At 47.5% G+C, this 16708-nt stretch overlaps 1 protein-coding gene across 6 annotated transcripts in view; it reads right to left on the bottom strand.

Moving 5' to 3' along the window:
• The window catches only part of LOC101938253 (C->U-editing enzyme APOBEC-1-like), a 41109-nt gene extending 25525 nt beyond the window's left edge, over positions 1–15584 (bottom strand). The window contains exons 1-4 of one of the 6 annotated variants that reach the window (XM_065571609.1): positions 15423–15584; positions 2206–2297; positions 717–744; positions 25–425 (exon numbers count right to left, since the gene is read on the bottom strand). In XM_065571609.1, coding sequence (XP_065427681.1) covers positions 25–425; positions 717–744; positions 2206–2227 — 451 coding nt within the window. In that variant the 5' untranslated portion in view covers positions 2228–2297; positions 15423–15584. Of the gene's footprint in view, positions 1–24; positions 426–716; positions 745–2205; positions 2462–6227; positions 6394–10343; positions 10650–15422 lie in introns of those variants that run through there. The other 5 variants (XM_065571616.1, XM_065571602.1, XM_065571618.1 and 2 more) reach the window with 5 other exon arrangements.
• Positions 15585–16708: the final 1124 nt, after the last annotated feature.

Raw genomic sequence — 16708 nt, 5'->3', positions numbered from 1 at the left:
CCCCATAACTCCATGAGTCATTACCTGGGAGGTCCATGACTCGGATGGACACTCCAATGTTCATCAGGCTCCGTAGACCCTGACGATTGATTTCCCTTTTGTGCCAGTAGATCCGTGCTACATAAATAACTAGATTCACATTAGGCTGGTCCTTCAGGAAATCCCTGATTTGCTTGCAGCAATACCCACAGGGACTCCAGGACATGTACCAGGTGATGGAGCAGTGGGCAGAAGGATCAGACCTTTGCTCCTGAAAGACATCTTCTATGAAGTGGATTTCAGCATGCTCCATCCGAGTGCTATGGCAACAGCTCTGCCAGGGCCTTTTGCTATTGCTCCACTTGATTTCATAGAGCATGTATTGCACCCTTCGAAGGACACTTGGGTCATAACTGTCTATAAATGTCTCCTGGAGTATCTTCCCCCTGAAACATGAGAGAGATTCCAAAGAGTCACTGACTGCAGCTTTATTGTTAAGAGCTTGCCAGTCACAGAAAGTTAAAAATGAGAGGGAGGGGAAGGAGGCACAGATAAATGGAAAGGGAACTCACAGAAGGATAGAGGGAGATTCAGAGATAGTGATGGGAGAAAAGAAAGAGATGGAGAGTTAAATCCAGTATCACACGGATGAGAGGGGAGTGAGATCTGAATCTTCCCAGCTCCCACTTTCTCTGTAAATCATATGGAGGATGTGGGTATGGAGCTTTCATTCTCACCCCTGTGTGATGCCTCTGGATACATGATCTGTGGGAAAGAGAATAGAGTCACCTGGTGCACAGAGAGAAACACAGGGGAAGACAGGAAAAGACCCTGGGACCATGTGGCCCTCAATTGTTCTCAATGGACAATTTCTAATCAGTACTCCTGAGGAAAGCAACTCCCTGCTCATGTGCAGTATCCTGAGGATAGTGGAGGTGGATAAGGGATCATTCTGGCCCTCAATATGGCCACTAATTTAATCATGAGTGAGGGAGGGAGATTGCTCATTACTTACTATGGAATAGTGAAAAATCATCATTATTAATAAATAATAAAATAACATTAATAATATCTAGGACATGGTCCAAAGTTCATTGAAATCAACGGGACTCAGGCCCTCAAAATGTCATTTATAACTGTAAGATACCAACGATGCCCAAATATCTGTTTTTTCCTTTCTTCTTTTTTTAAACTTTTATTTTAAAATGTGGATGCTGCCAGTAATAAATTTGAAAATAAAATTAATAGTGTTTTAAAAATGGAGATTTCTCAGGTGACATGCTCAGGTTGGTTCTGTTTTGGAACAGAATAACCATTCCTTGTTATTTGTATTGAGAATCTCAATGAGACAAAACAGGATTGACATGCCATGTGAACACTGAGAGCAAACTGCACGGGACACTTTTAAACTACTCATTTCCTCCTCAGCATTAGGAGTTAGTTGTAACAAAGAATCTGTATCTTTAAAATTCCTTCATCAGTACTTTCTTGTCTGCCATTTTCATGATTCTACCATTTTCAACTCAATCTGGGAGCCCACACACAGGCATAGTCAAAACATGTCCAGACATGCACAGACACATACTCACCGACGGCCTGATCCAAAACCCATTGAAATCAGTGAAAAGACTCCCCTTGACCTCAATGGACTTTGGATCAGGCCTAGAAAGAACACATGCACATACCTATAAAGATTGCACCAGTGTAACTACTTAATTAGACTGGTACAAGTTTTCTAATACAGATAAGCCCATACAGACAGACACACAGATATAGACACACACAAAAATCTGAGCTGTTTGAGGGAAGATGGGTCCAATGGGATGTACTAATTTAAAAATATATATATCTTTTCTATAACATTGTACATGTATCTCTTGTAATTTGTAACCTAGACTGCCTCAGCTCTGCTGTATTCTCTCACCTTTTGTTTTTGTAAGAAGCACTCTTTTGGGATTTAAGCAAGAAAATCTTTTTATTGTCACTTACTAACCTTTTAATAGAGATAAAGTAACTAAAAATATAGTTGGGGTATAAATAAACTCTCAAAGATAAACAGACTTGAGATATCTACTATATACATAGATTAATAACAGCCATACAGATGCACATACATATGCTGATAAAGTCATATAGATTTTAACACATATAAATGCACACTTGCACTGTATGTATATATATATTTACACAAACACACACACACATTCTCTCTCTCTGCATCTTTACCTCTGTTCCAGCCAGTGGCCATGGCTTTCACTACAGCCTCCCAGGCTGTGTCCTGTTTTACTGGTGTGTGTTTCTCCCTTTCGTTTCTATTCCTGATAACAGAAACATTAGAGATTAGAGAACCCAGCATGCTGACCAACAGTTTCTAGTTAATTTTAGAGAGCATCCTGCCTCGGCTCTATTCCTCCCCTGCCTTCACCAAACACTGCCTGGGCCCTGGGCCTGTGCCTCCACCCAACCCTGCAGCACTTCAAATCTAATTCCTGTCCTGCCATTGGCCACTGGGGCTAGCCGACCCCACCCCAACTGCACTCCCATTGGCAGAAGTAGAAGCAAAAGTAGACCAGATATAAACTGCATTCCTTGTGTAGACCTCCTTCACTCCTTCTTCCTCCCTCCCCCCACTTTCCTCCCTGGGTTAGTCAGCAGCTGGCAACACTTGCCTGTATGCCCGAGCACCTGATGCTGTTGACAGTAAAGAAGTATCTCAATGGTGATGTTGGATAGGAGGAATCCTCTACCTACCCCTCCGCTGCAGTCCTTTTACTTGTAAAGGAGACTAAAATTGGCTGTGCCTCCACCTGGCTGGGCCCTGTACACACAATGACGTACCTTGGGAGCCTCCAGGAATAAACCTGAGCTAATCTGTGCATTGGGTCTAACTCAGAAATACCAATTATAAACAATATACACCCAATATGCACTTAGATTAGAGTTAACACAGCTTTACTTAACGTTTTAAGGAAACATGCTATAACAGACTGCGATTAAATGTCACAACTAATTTAAATCAGCAGGGGGCAGTTCGATAAATCAATTAACAAATACTTTACAGCAGTAAATGAAAGGTATCTAACTTGCATTTACACTGCCACCATTTACCCCACCCCGGACCTCTGGATTTCAGAGTTGTAAATGCTGGCGTGGGTGCACTTGAAGGTCATGAAGCTGAGGACAGCACTCTGTTGCTCCACTAAATCTGACCAGCCAAGGCAACAAGAGGCAGAGTCATTCTAATCTGGCATCATTCCAAGCTGCACAACTCCTCTGAAGAAGAGTTGTTTTAACCAGACGTCAGCAACTCTGGGTTCTGTTAGATGACAACACCACTCCACCTCTTCTCAGGACAACCCCTTGAAGTCTCTTTGCTATCCCCACCCCTTGCAAGCACCTTCCCAAATAGAGTGACCAGACAGCAAGTATGAAACATCGGGACGGGTGTGGGGGGTAATAGGAGCCTATATAAAACAAAGCCCCAAATATTGGGACTGTCTCCATAAAATTGGGACATCTGGTCACCCTATTCCCAAACGAGGGTGGTGGTTACTCACACTGCCTTCACTACAGGCCCCACCTAAGCCAGCTCTGGGCACAACAACAGTGAGTCTCTGCCTGGGCTCCAAGGAAGCCCACAACAGCCTCTGAGGCTCCTTGCTTCATGGAAGCCCCAGCAGGCTCTCAGCAGCAGCTTCTGGCTTTCTAATGGAAGCGTCTGGTTTGCACAGAGCGCCATCAAGCAATCTCAGCTCCTCTCCAAAATGGAGCCCATCGCATGCTCTCTTTGCATTCCCTGAAAGTGGAAGGCGCTCTCTCTCTCCGTCTCTCCCCCCCAGGCATCATGGGAGGTGTCGTCTCCTAGGCTGCATTGCAGCGCTCAAGATCTTCCCAAATGGAACACTTCCAATTAAGTTCAGAGGCCTCAGAGAGAGAGAGAGAGAGAGAGAGGGAGACTGATGTACATGTGTAAGCGGGGGAGTGCTCCCGCAGTAAGAAACTTTCCTGGCTTATACACTACCCCGCTGAAATGGACTAGCGAAAGGATCTGAGTCCTTGCTCCACCTCCCCTTACCCAAAGGCCTGCATGACTTCAAGGACTCCCCTTCCACTCTCCTGTGTGGCAGAGTCCTCGTAACCCCAATGAGGCTGGGCCCAGTATTCCTGGGGGGGCTTGACCCCCAGTCTTGTCATGGTCACTTACGACAGGGTCAAGGGTGTCCCCACTCCAGAGTAATCTCTTCACACCAGATGCTTCCCTGACCCACTGATCATTACATATAGTTCAAAGCATGGGCTTTGGGGAGGCTAGCCGACTAGCCCCACCCCTTCCGCCCAAGGTGCGTCCGCCCCTGCACACCAGAACCCCGAAAAAACACACACAGCCATAAAAGGAGAAGCCCTGAGGGGCCCCCATGACCAGAGGACCCCCAGCCCGCCTGCCCCAGCCATACTGGGCCGAGCCACCACCACCAGCTCCCCGCAACACACCGTTGTCCTCCCCCCGCCAAGCACCAGGCCAAGCCGCCAGCCTTCCTGAGTGACAGCCTGGCCCCATTTGCTTTGAGCCATGGGCGGCGCCTCTCCGGAGCAGCTCATGCTGCCCTCCCGCCCAGAGAGTCTGTGATTAACATGTGTTAAAAAAATTAACGCGTTAATTGTGCTGTGTGTTAATTGCACTCGTTAACCGCAGTTAATTGACAGCCCTAATGCAATGGTGATATTAACAAATGTCAATTTCTTGTTTGGGTTTGTATAGACGTGTCTGCACCTTTAAATACAATTATTAGAATGTTATAGCAAAAATGTCAAAAACTATAACTATATAACTATGCCTGATTATGTTGCAAAATGTTAAAGCTAAGCAAAATAATTTCAACATGTAGCTTATAGGGCTGGCTTGCCTTCATTATTTTCAGCTGTAATGCAAGGAACCTACAGGCCTGTATCCTGAAAGACAGTACTTTAAGCAAGCTAGTATAAGTACAGTCAAGTATAGTTATAGGTGTAGTAAGAGGAGGCCCTGAGATATAAACCTTGGTATCAGAGGCCCGGTATGAGGCCTAAACTAAAGTAATGGTCAAGACTTTGCTAACAAAGCAAAGTTAAGCTGTGAGCCAGAGGCAGGCCCTGCTCACAGAAGCTGGCAGGAAAAGGGCTGATGTTGCATAAATATATATTCACCTAGCAAAGTTAAAGTACAGAACACACTATGCTGGAACATTCCACAGATAACATGGAACAGGCCGACCCATCGCAATGACAGGGGCAAAAGGGTAAAATGGTGGATAGAGTTGTTTTGATCGAACCAACATGTACAAGGTGAGAGGCGGCACCTTACTACGTAGAGGGGTTGTACCTTGCTGCGTAGAGGGGTTGCACCTCAATACGTCAGGAGTGATGTATAACTTGTTTGTATCTGTGTATAAGAATGCATCCCTGAGTGGGTGTCTTTGTCCAGCCGAGGGGGCAGTGGAAAGTCCCGCCATTGACTGAGCTGAGTCCATTGCCAAGAGGCACTTTCTCGTAGTATGCCCGGAATTAGGCTAAGAAACCTACAGGGAACTGCAATTGTGTCCAAGGTCGCAATAAACCTGGCCGAGGTGCCTTCGTACCTTACTAGAGTCTGTGGTCATTGGGGGTTCTCTGCGACCACATGCACGCAGCCGAGTGATATCAACACAGGAGAAAGCAAAGCACCACACCAGTAGCATCTGACAACAATAAGCTTGTGACCTTTGGCATAGATAAATGGCCTCGATTTCACCAGGTCAGTGCCAAATGATAGAATAAACCACCAATTTGGGGTGTATCTGCCCCATATCATACATCGTGCATCTGAAGAAGTGGGTTTTTTTACCCACAAAAGCTTATGCCCAAGTAAGTCTGTAGGTCTTTAAGGTGCCACTGGACTCCTCGTTGTTTTTGTGGATACAGACTAACACGGCTACCCCTCTGATACCCATATCATACAGTCTGTCCTGATTCTGGCATTCTCAGCTGTGACCCACTTAGGCATGGTAACACCCTCCTCATCAGGTTCATTGATTTCCAAAAGGCATTTGACAGCCTGCATGGACACACACTGTGGAATATTCTTCAATCCATAATCCCAAAATGTCAAAATGGCTGGAAGACAGAAGGCAGTTATTCCTCCCTGGAGCAGGAAGATCCTTGATGAACGCTGCTGGGTACCAGGAAATATGGATATTGAGTGCTTGTAGAGCCTACATCTGGGGCAAGCCTACCTAATGGGCTCCAGCCAGCCAAAGTATTGACTAAGGCCATCCAGGGAGTGTTTTCTAAATTCAAGTGCAAAGGCTGTGGCGTTGCATCCTCAACCCAGAGTTGCAGAGATAAATCGGCCTGAGCAGGTGGTTCCTCAGGTGAAGGTGACATTTGACGAGAGTGGAGATGAGCTGCAGGTGACAAGGAGGGAGAAGGGAGAACAAGTTATCTCTTCTTGAGAAAGATGTGATGGGAAACTGCCAGTTCCAGTTCAAGCGGTGCTCCAAGGGCAGATTCCTGCACAGGTGGCTAACTTAAGGGCGTTGCAAGAGAAGCATCAGAACGTCTTTTCAATTTGGATGACTGGGTCAAAGGTCACTATGACAGGCTGAAGACAGCCTGTGAAGTTGCTCTCAGTACAACTAAATACACAGCCCAAAGTAGGAAAAGGACTTATAATCGCAAGTCCAGTGGGGCTCTCATCAGACCTGATGACTGTGTACTCGTTCATAACCAAAGACACCAAGGACGTAATAAAATACAGGACAAGTGGGAGTAAAATCCTCACATTGTGGTCACTCACAACAATCCCGAACTGCCAGTTTACACTATCCAGCCTGAATGAGGCGGTCCTGAGTAGTACATAGGGACCAGATAAAACGTTGGACTTTTAGTCCGATCAGGGCCCATAGAAGGCATAGACCGGCATGCCCTGAGGAGACTGAAACCAAGTCGGGTATGGTTCTAGTCCCAGAAACTGAGTACCAAGGGGCAAACCCAAACCCTGATAAAAGTGGCCAGATCCCTCAAATTGGCCTGGTGTTACTTGGGGATAGGGGAATAGAAAATATATATATTAAATAATATAATATATATATATTAAGGCTGTTGATTAATTGCAGTTAACTCATGTGATTAACTCAAAAACATTAATCGCAGTTTTAATCGCACTGTTAAACAATTGAATACCTATTGAAATTTATTAAATATTTTGGATGTTTTTCTACATTTTCATATACATTGTATTTTGTGTTGTAATTGAAATCAAAGTGTATATTATTTTTTATTACAAATATTTGCACTGTATAAAGGATAAACAAAAGAAATATTATTTTTCAATTCACCTCATACAAATACTATAGTGCAATCTCTTTGTCGTTAAAGTGCAACTTACAAATGTAGATTTTTTGTTGTTATATAACTGCACTCAAAAACAAAACAATGTAAAACTTCAGAGCCTACAAGTCCACTCAGTCCTACTTCTTGTTCAGCCAAGCGCTAAGACAAACAAGTTTGTTTACATTTACAGGAGATAGTTCTGCCCTCTTCTTATTTACAATGTCACCAGAAAGTGAGAACAGGCATTTGCATGGCACTTTTGTAGCTGGCATTGCAAGGTATTTACGTGCCAGATATGCTAAACATTTGTATGCCCCTTCATGCTTTGGCCACCATTCTGGAGGACATGCTTTCATGCTGATAACACTTGTTAAAAAAATAATTCATGAATTATATTTGTGACTGAATTCCTTGGGGGAAAATTGTTTGTCCCCTGCTCTGCCATATATTTCATGTTATAGCAGTCTCTGATAATGACCGAGCACATGTTGTTCATTTTAAGAACACTTTCGCTGCAGATCTGACAAAACGCAAAGAAGGTACTGTTGTGGAAAAATTTATCGGAACTGCTCCCCCGAAGCAAAGCATACAGTAACTTTTAAACCTTGAAACCACAAACAAATTACACATACTTAAGCAATAGTGATCATATTAGGCTTCAACACAGGTCAAGAGTTAGGGTCTTTTTGGAACTTTCCAGCTCTCTTTTGCAACCTCGCCTTGTATGGGAGTAATTGAGTTAAAGTCTTCTTTGTGCTTTTTAGCACTCTGTCGCAACTTGCCTTTTACGGGGTGCAATTACACAACTGCCTTCCGTGGGGTACAATTACAATGGGGGGGTATTTACACAAGTGGTGCAGGGGAAGGCACGAGTTACATTTATTTTAGATAATTGCTTCACACTTATAGGTTACTCTATTGCTTCACACAAGCAGTTATTGTATTTTAAAAGCAGTAGGCACATATTGCAAATTATTCTTGTTTCAGGGGCTTTCCAACGCCTTTCCTCTGACACCTCCTCACCTCCCCCTCCCCACCCCCCCACCCCGTGTGTCTTAGCCTCCTTTCTCCTTTGACTGCCGCAGCCAGGGAGCACGATTTTTAGCTTTGCTCAGGCTTTGGACCTGTTAGCGGCAAGGCGGGCCTAAACCAAGCAAGCAAAAGCCTAGACCATCAGGGCCAGCCTAATTTTCTTCCACAGTACCAATGTGAAATTTCTAAAGATAGCTACAGCACTCGACCCAAGGTTTAAGAATCTCAAGTGCCTTCCAAAATCTGAGAGGAATGAGGTGTGGAGCATGCTTTCGGAAGTCTTAAAAGAGCAACTCTCCGATGCAGAAACTACAGAACCCGAACCATCAAAAAAGAAAATCAATTCTCTGCTGGTGGTAGCTGACTCAGATAATGGAAATGAACATGCGTCAGTCCGCACTGCTTTGGATTGTTATCGAGCAGAAACCGTCATCAGCATGGATGCATATCCTTTAGCATGGTGGTTGAAGCATGAAGGGACATATGAATCTTTAGCGCGTCTGGCATGTAAATATCTTGCAATGCCGGCTACAACAGTGCCATGTGTACGTCTGTTCTCACTTTCAGGTGACATTGTAAATAAGAAGCAGGCAGCATTATCTCCTGCAAATGTAAACAAACTTGTTTGTCTGAGTGATTGGCTGATCAAGAAGTAGAACTGAGTGGACTTGCAAGCTCTAAAATTTTACATTTTTTTATTTTTGAATGCAGGGTTTTTTTTTACATAATTCTACATTTGTAAGTTCAACTTTCATGATAAAGAGATTGCACTACAGTACTTGTATTAGGTTAATTGAAAAATACTATTTGTTTTGTTTGTTTACAGTCAAAATACTTGTAATCAAAAATAAATATCAAGTGAGAACTGTACACTTTGTATTCTGTGTTGTAATTGAAATCAATATATTTGAAAATGTAGAAAACATCCAAAATATTTAAATAAATGGTATTCTGTTATTGTTTAACTGTGCGATTAATCGCGACTAATTTTTTTAATCACTTGACAGCCCTAATATGGGACTTGGATGTGCTGGTGTGAACATTCTGGCTCTGGCAAAATTTTAGCAAGTGGGAATATAAGGGGACTGTTGGCCCCTTACTGAAACTCAGTGGGGTTTTTTGATTGGCCTTCTCCCAGTACCAAAACAAAGGAGAAGGGCCAATGAGAAATCATGTTCCTGAGACTGACAGTCCCCAGGGCCAATGGAGAGAAGCCAGTGCTCCAGAGCAGCCGGATTGATAGGGCAGGTAGGCCAATGAGGGGATCAGGAGCCCAGGGCCCTATCCTCGGTGTGAGCTGGTATAAGCGGGGGAATGGTCCTGCTATTGTGGGGAACTTTCCTGGCTTCTGCACTACCCCAGTGAAGTGGGCTAGCGAAAGGATCTGAGTCCTCGCTCCCACTTCCTTTACCCAGAGGCCTCCCTGCCCTTGAGGACTCCCCTTCCACTCTCCTGTCTGGCAGAGTCCTCGTAACCCCGACAAGGCTGGGCCCAGGATTCCTGGGGGGCTCGACCCCCAACCCTGCTGTGGTCACCCAGGACAGGGGCTAGGGTGTCCCCACTCCGGGATACTCTCTCTGCACTGGGCACCTCCCTGACCCACTGATCATTTCATACAATGTAAAGCAAATACAAGTTGTTTAATTAACAATTAATTTTAAAAAAGAATAAGGAAAAATGGGAAAGGTTAAAGGAAAACACATCACCCCGCTCTGTGGCAGGGAACATCACAAACAGTGTCTCTGGAACGTCAGGGCAGTTCACAGTCTGTTCCTTGTAGGTCCCAGGCTCCTTCTCAGGTCTCTGTGCTGCAGAGACGCTATGGGTTGGACACTTGCTCTGGCAGTGGCCACACGCTCTCAGGCTCTAGGTGGCAGGACCCTTTTTCCCAGCATTGCCCCTGCCCAGTCGGGGTTACGATCCCCCCCCCAAGTCTGGCCTGCAGAGCCTCTGCCCAGGGTCCCCTCCTCTCCCCAGCTGCTCACCGCACCCAGCTCTGGACGGCTCCAGCCCCAGCCCCAGCTCCAGCTCCACTCGGCCTCAGCACGGCTGCTGCTGCTGCTGCTGCTCTGCCTTCAGCTCCCTGGGCTGCTTCTCCGGCCTCTCTGGCTCTGGTTGCTGCAGCTCTGCCCCCAGGGCAGGTCTGCTCTCTCTGGGCGGTGCTCTGGCTCTGGTTGCTGCAGCTCTGCTCCCAGGGCAGGTCTGCTCTCTCTGGGCTGTGCTCTGGCTTTGGGGCTGCAGCTCTGCTTCCAGCAGCTTAGCTCGGGCCCCTGCTCTCTCCTTAGCTCGGCCCCACTCTGTCTGCCCCAGGCAATTCCAGTTCACACGAAGGACGGGACCCCCCTGGCCTCCTGACTCTCTGATTAGCCTGCCCGCCCTGTCAATCAGGCTGATCTGGAGCATTGGCCTCTCTCCATTGTTCCTGGGGACTGTCGACCCCTTCCCCTTTTAGTGCTGGGAGCTAGACACCCCCACTGAATGTTAGTAAGGGGGCAACAGTCCCCTTACACTGGGAGCAGCAGCCAGAACCGGGGGCGGGAGAAGCAGGAGCCCGAAGGCAGAGCTGGGCTGGAACCGGGCAGCAGCAGCCAGAACCAGCTGGGGAGCAGGCGCTGGAGCAGCCCAGCCCTGCTCAGCCAGGCCGACCTGAGCCCCAGCTGAGTGGTTACAGCGGGGGGGGAGCTGCAGGCCCAGAGCTGGGGAGCGGACGCCTGCTGTGCCCCAAGTGACACCGGAGCCGGGTGCGGTGAGCTGCTGGGGGGGAGCGAGGGGGACCCTGGGCAGAGAGCCCAGCGCAGGGAGCCATCGCCAGACAGGAGGCCTTGCAGGCCAGACTTGGAGGGAGATCGTGACCCCGACGGGGGGGGAGGGGGGGCTGACGCTGAGGTCCTGTTCCCTATAGCTTGAGGGCGTGTGGCCACCGCCAGAGCAGGTGTCTGACCCGCGGTATCACCATAGGGCAGCCAGGGCCTGGGAAGGAAGTCTGGGAGGTGTGAGGAACAGACTGAACTTTCCTTATCTCCCAGACAAGCTGGTTGTGATGTCCCCGTACCACAGAGCAGGGTGATGTGTTTTCCTTTCACCTTTCCCATTTTTCCTTATTATTTGACAATTTCTGTTTAATAAATTGTATTTTGCAACATAACCAGGCATAGTTATATAGTTATAGTTTTTGACATTTTTGCTATAACATTCTAATAACTATATTTAAAGGTGCAGACAAGTCCATAAAAACCCAAACAAGAAATTGACATTTTGTTAATATCACCACTGCATTAGGGATGTCAATTATCTGCGGTTAACCCCTGCGATTAACACACAGCACAATTAAGGCATTATTTTTTTTAACACACGTTAATCACAGACTCTCTGGGCGGGAGGGCAGCATGAGCTGCTCCGGAGAGGCTCAGTAACACAAGCTACCACCAGAGGGCGGGAAGAGACGAGGATAGAGAAAATAACCTGGTTCTCATCCTGGCGTTTTAAAATTAAAAACAGGATGGCCAGGGGCTAGCTGGAGCCAGCGCCCTCTCTCTCCCCCACTTTGCAGGGCTCGCCCGAGCCGCCCTCCCCATGGCTCCTGCTGACCCCCACCCCGTGGTGCCCGCAGCTGGGGCTGCCCCCCGCCAAGCTCCGCAGTGCCCACAGTGGTGTCTCCCCCTCCGAGCCCTGTGCTGCCCGAGGCTGGGGCTGACCCCTACCCTCTTCCCCATGCTGCCTAGGGCTGGGGCTCACCCCTTTCCCCCCGACCTTTGTGCCTCCCCCGGCTGCGGCTGATCCCCACCCCCCGGTCCAGCTCTGTGCCACCCGGGGGTCAGCTGTGAAGCCAGCACTGCCCACTAGCAACAAATTTCTCCACTTTCCTGCTGGCGGGCAGTGCTGTCTTCAGCTGATCCCCGGGGTTCAGCCGCCTCTCTCTGCTCTGCCTTGCAGCCAGGACAAATGCCCAGTTTTGGCGAAGAAGTAGGGACAGCCGGGACAGGACTGAAAAAGGGGACTGCCCTGGCCAAAATCAGACGTATCGGCATTCTAGCCAGCCTGGGCCCTATTGTTCCTGGCCAGCCCCTCACTCCCGGGACCAACTCCTCTGCGTTGTGTCCTCTTGCCCCTAGCCAGCCGCTCGCTCCAGGGGTACCCCATAGAGAACATGGGCCTGTTGAGCTCAGCCTCCCTGCACCAGCCTCTCCTCTGCTGCAGTATGATGAGTCCCTGAGGTAAAATCCACCTTCCCTTGCAAACAAGGGCTTACTCAGCTGAGGGGGGCCCACCTAGCTCAGTAAAAGGAGGCGAGCCTGGCGAGCCCAGTACCAGAAACCACCCTTCCGGAAGCAGCAAGACACCTTCCTCACCTGCCTCCTGTACAAGTTATTGCTTGCTCCTCCCCATTGTCACCCCCTGTCCTCCCAGGCCCTCCTCCTGCACAAGACATTGCTTACTTCCTCCCTCCCTTGTCCTCCCCCAACACTGAAAGCTTGTTTGTCTGAGTGATTGGCTGAACAAGAAGTAGGACTGAGTGGACTTTTAGGCTCTAAAGTTTTACATTGTTTTATTGTTAAGTGCAGTTATTCTTTTTTACATAACTCTACATTTGTAAGTTCAGCATTCATGATAAAGAGATTGCACTATAGTACTTGTATGAAGTGAATTGAAGTTTCTTTTTCATAGTGCAAATGTTTGTAATAATAAATACATATAAAGTGAGCACTGTACACTTTGTATTCTGTATTGTAATTGAAATCAATATATTTGAAAATGTAAAAAACATCCAAAATATTTAAAGGGTATTCTGTTATTGTTTAACAGCGCGATTAATCGTGCAATTAATCGCAATTAATTTTTTAAGCAGAGGCAGTGAGATGGGGAGGGAAAAAGCAACCTAGGAAGGAAGGGAGACCTGAGCAAAGAGAGCTTAATTATCTCTATCAAGTTATCTTAAAGTACTGGCAGCAGTGGCAAATTTAAACTGAGAGAGGATATAAGAACATAAGAATGGTCATACTGGGTCAGTCCAAAGGTCCATCTAGCCCAGTATCCTGTCTTCTGACAATGGCCAATGCCACGTGCTTCAGAGGGAATGAACAGAACAGGTAATCATCAAGTGATTAATCCCCTGTCTCCCATTCCAGCTTCTGGCAAATCAAGGCTAGGGACACCATCCCTGCCCATCCTGGCTAATAGCCATTGATGGACCTATCCTCTGTGAACTTATCTAGTTTTAGTGGATTTTTTTTAAATTCTGTTATAGTCTTGGCATTCACAACATCCTCTGGCAAGGAGTTCCACAGGTTGACTTTGTTTTGTTTGAAGAAATACTTCCTTTTGTTTGTTTTAAACCTGCTGCCTATTAATTTCATTGGGTGACCCAGTTCTTATGTTAAGAGAAGGAGTAAATAACACTTCCTTATTTACTTTCTCCACACCAGGCATGATTTTATAGACCTCTATCATATGCCCCCTTAGTCATCTCTTTTCCAAGCTGAAAAATACAAGTCTTACTAATCTCTCCTCATATGGAAGCTGTTCCATACCCCTAATCATTTCTCTGAACCTTTTCCAATTCCAATATATCTTTTTTGAGATGGGGTGACCAGATCTGCACACAGTATTCAAGATGTAGGCATACCACAGATATATATAGAGGCAATATGATATTTTCTGTCTTATTATCTATTCCTTTCTTAATGATTCCCAACATTCTGTTAGTTTTTTTGACTACCACTGCACATTGAGTGGATGTTTTTGGAAAACTATTCACAATGACTCCAAGATCTCTTCCTTGAGTGGTAACAGCTAATTTAGACCCCATCATTTTATATGTATAAGGAAAACTTAACAGGTATATAAAAATATTTGAGAATGAAGGTTATATTATTAGTTCTGAGTGAAGAGTGGGTCTCCATGGATTAAAACAGTTGGGAACCCATATCCCTGTTTTTTATCCTAGTTCTGAGAGGAGCGTGGGGGTTGTTACCTGCTCTTGCAAAATCTGAATTTTTCCACCAGTGTCTGTTGCTTTTGTCTGCTTGCCAAATAGATTGCAGGATTGCCCTTTTCTGCTGCAGTTAACTGTTTCTGGGCAACTCCATGCATTAATGCATCAATTTTGGGTCTTAACCTGCTCACTCTCGGTTTTCCACTTTGAAATTCTTTTTACCCACTCCCCAGCCGGGACAGGGCGCAGCTCCTGTCTCCTAATGTGCTCTGTGAACTGTTCCATTGTTTCCTTCATCTGATTCACCAATCCAGTGAAAATATTGTGTGCTACTTCTCCCTCCTGTGCACTTACTTCTCCTGTTCTGACAGGCACCAATCTAGGTCTTGGGTTAGGTTTTACCGGAACCTGGCTATCATCATATAGTGATGATTGCAGTGTGCCCATGGACTGCTTGGTGGCTTTTGGTCTGGGTCATACCACATGTTCCCATTGCACCATCCATTCCAGTCATCCTATGAGTTCCATTTTTTTATTTTGCTAGGGCTACCTTTTTCCATTTCTGTCCCCAGCCTTCAGGAACTATATAAGTATAGAACTATATAGAAGCCCATTGTTGCCCAACAAGATTTATAAGAGGGAGTGGCACTTCTCTTTTTTGCAGATTCTCTACAGCTGTTTCCAATTTTCTATTCTGTTCCCGTGCTTGCTGTAATGTATCATGTCCCTGGACTGCTTGCTGCCCTGCTAGGAGAGCGGGAACTTTCCAGGGCTCTATTGCTTTTCTTGTTTCTTTTAACTTTTTGTTTCTGGTACTTGTCCCACCAATTTTGTGGTGTGTTGTCTTAACCATTTAACAGCCCTGGTCATAGTTTGCAATATTGTACATGTCTTACTCTTATTATTATTTTTCAGGGCTACAGTCTCTGCCCTAGCCTTACAGATTCCAGTCCTTGTTTCTTCCCCACTTTGTTTTTAAAACTCATATGGACTGCTTTTTTCATTACACAGTATGTCCAAACCTTATCAAACTCTGTGAGGGTATCTAGGGAGGGGATTAGGGGTGTTCCCTACCTCGGAGTTCTCTGCCATGTTAGCTCGCGACCCCTACAGCGGAGAGCTCACCACTTACCAAATCAGCAGTTGGGGTCACCAGTGTTGTCAGTTGGCGTGTGTGTGTCCTGTCTGTATGCTGTCTCAGCCTTGTGCAGATACCTGATTCAGCAGACCTCACTTGTACTAGCCAGAAAGACCACAGGCTTGGTTCAGTGGCGAAGGCGCCCGGCCAGGTTTACTGTTGACGAAGCAAGATCCCAGTGGCCCATAGAAACTACCGGTACACTAACACATGTATGCCCGCCACAATGGACCAGCTCAATCAGCAGTGGGACTTTCTGCTGCCCCCTAGGCTGCACAAAGATGCCCCTCCTTTTACTTCTCTTTTACACATTGATACAAATAAGTTACATATTACACTTCTGATGTGGTTAGTTACCAATCCTACACCTCATACCTGTTGGTTTGAACAAAACATCTCTATTCATTATCCTGTCCTCCCATCCTTGTCTTACTCCAGGTCAGTGTGTTCCTGTACCATTTCCCAAGAATGTGTTTACGTGAATATCCAGTACCTAGTACTTAGGACTATCTCTGTTTTAGTAGGGTTACCATATCTAATAAATAAAAAAAGAGGACCCTCCACGGGCCCCGGCCCCGCCCATTTCCCCACCCCTAGCTCTGCCCCAACTCCGCCCCTTCCCCGCCCTAACTCCGCCCCCTCCTCCCTCCCACTCCCAGCCATGGGGAAAGGGCTGACCCAGCGCTACCGGCTTCACGGTTTGCCGGGCAGCCCCCAGACCCTGCGCCCCCGGCCGGCGCTTCCCCAGCACAGCTGGAGCCCGGGAGGGGAAGCGCCCAGCCGGGGGCGCAGGTCTGGAGGCTGCCCGGCAAACCGTGAAGCCGGTAGCGCTCGGGCTTTGGGCAACCCCTATGCCTCCGGACCCTGCGCCCCCAGCCGGGCACTTCCCCTCCTGGGCTCCGGCGGCGCAGGGTCCGGAGGCACGGGGGCTGCCTGAAGCCAGTAGCGCTCGGGCAGCCCGGCTCTTAAACAGAGCCGAGCTGCCCGAGCGCTACCGGCTTCGGGCAGCCCCCCCGCCTCCGGACCCCGAGCCGCCGGCCAGGCACTTCCCTTCCCGGGCTCCAGCTGAGCTGCTCCGCTCCTCCCCTCTCAGACTTTAAAAGCCGAGCTGCCCGAGCCAGCGCTACCGGCTTCGGGCAGCCCCCCTTGCCTCCGGACCCCGAGCCGCCGGAGCAGAGCAGCTGGAGCCGGGGAGGAGAAGTGCCTGGCCGGCGGCTCGGGGTCTGGAGGCAGGGGGGGCTGCCCGAAGCCGGTAGCGCTGGCTCGGGCAGCTCGGCTCT

The sequence above is a fragment of the Chrysemys picta genome, chromosome 1 (genome assembly GCF_011386835.1).
Source record: "Chrysemys picta bellii isolate R12L10 chromosome 1, ASM1138683v2, whole genome shotgun sequence".
Taxonomy (NCBI): Eukaryota; Metazoa; Chordata; order Testudines; family Emydidae; genus Chrysemys; species Chrysemys picta.
The sequence above is the reverse complement of the archived record's forward strand: the minus strand, read 5'-3'. Positions and strand labels throughout refer to the sequence as shown.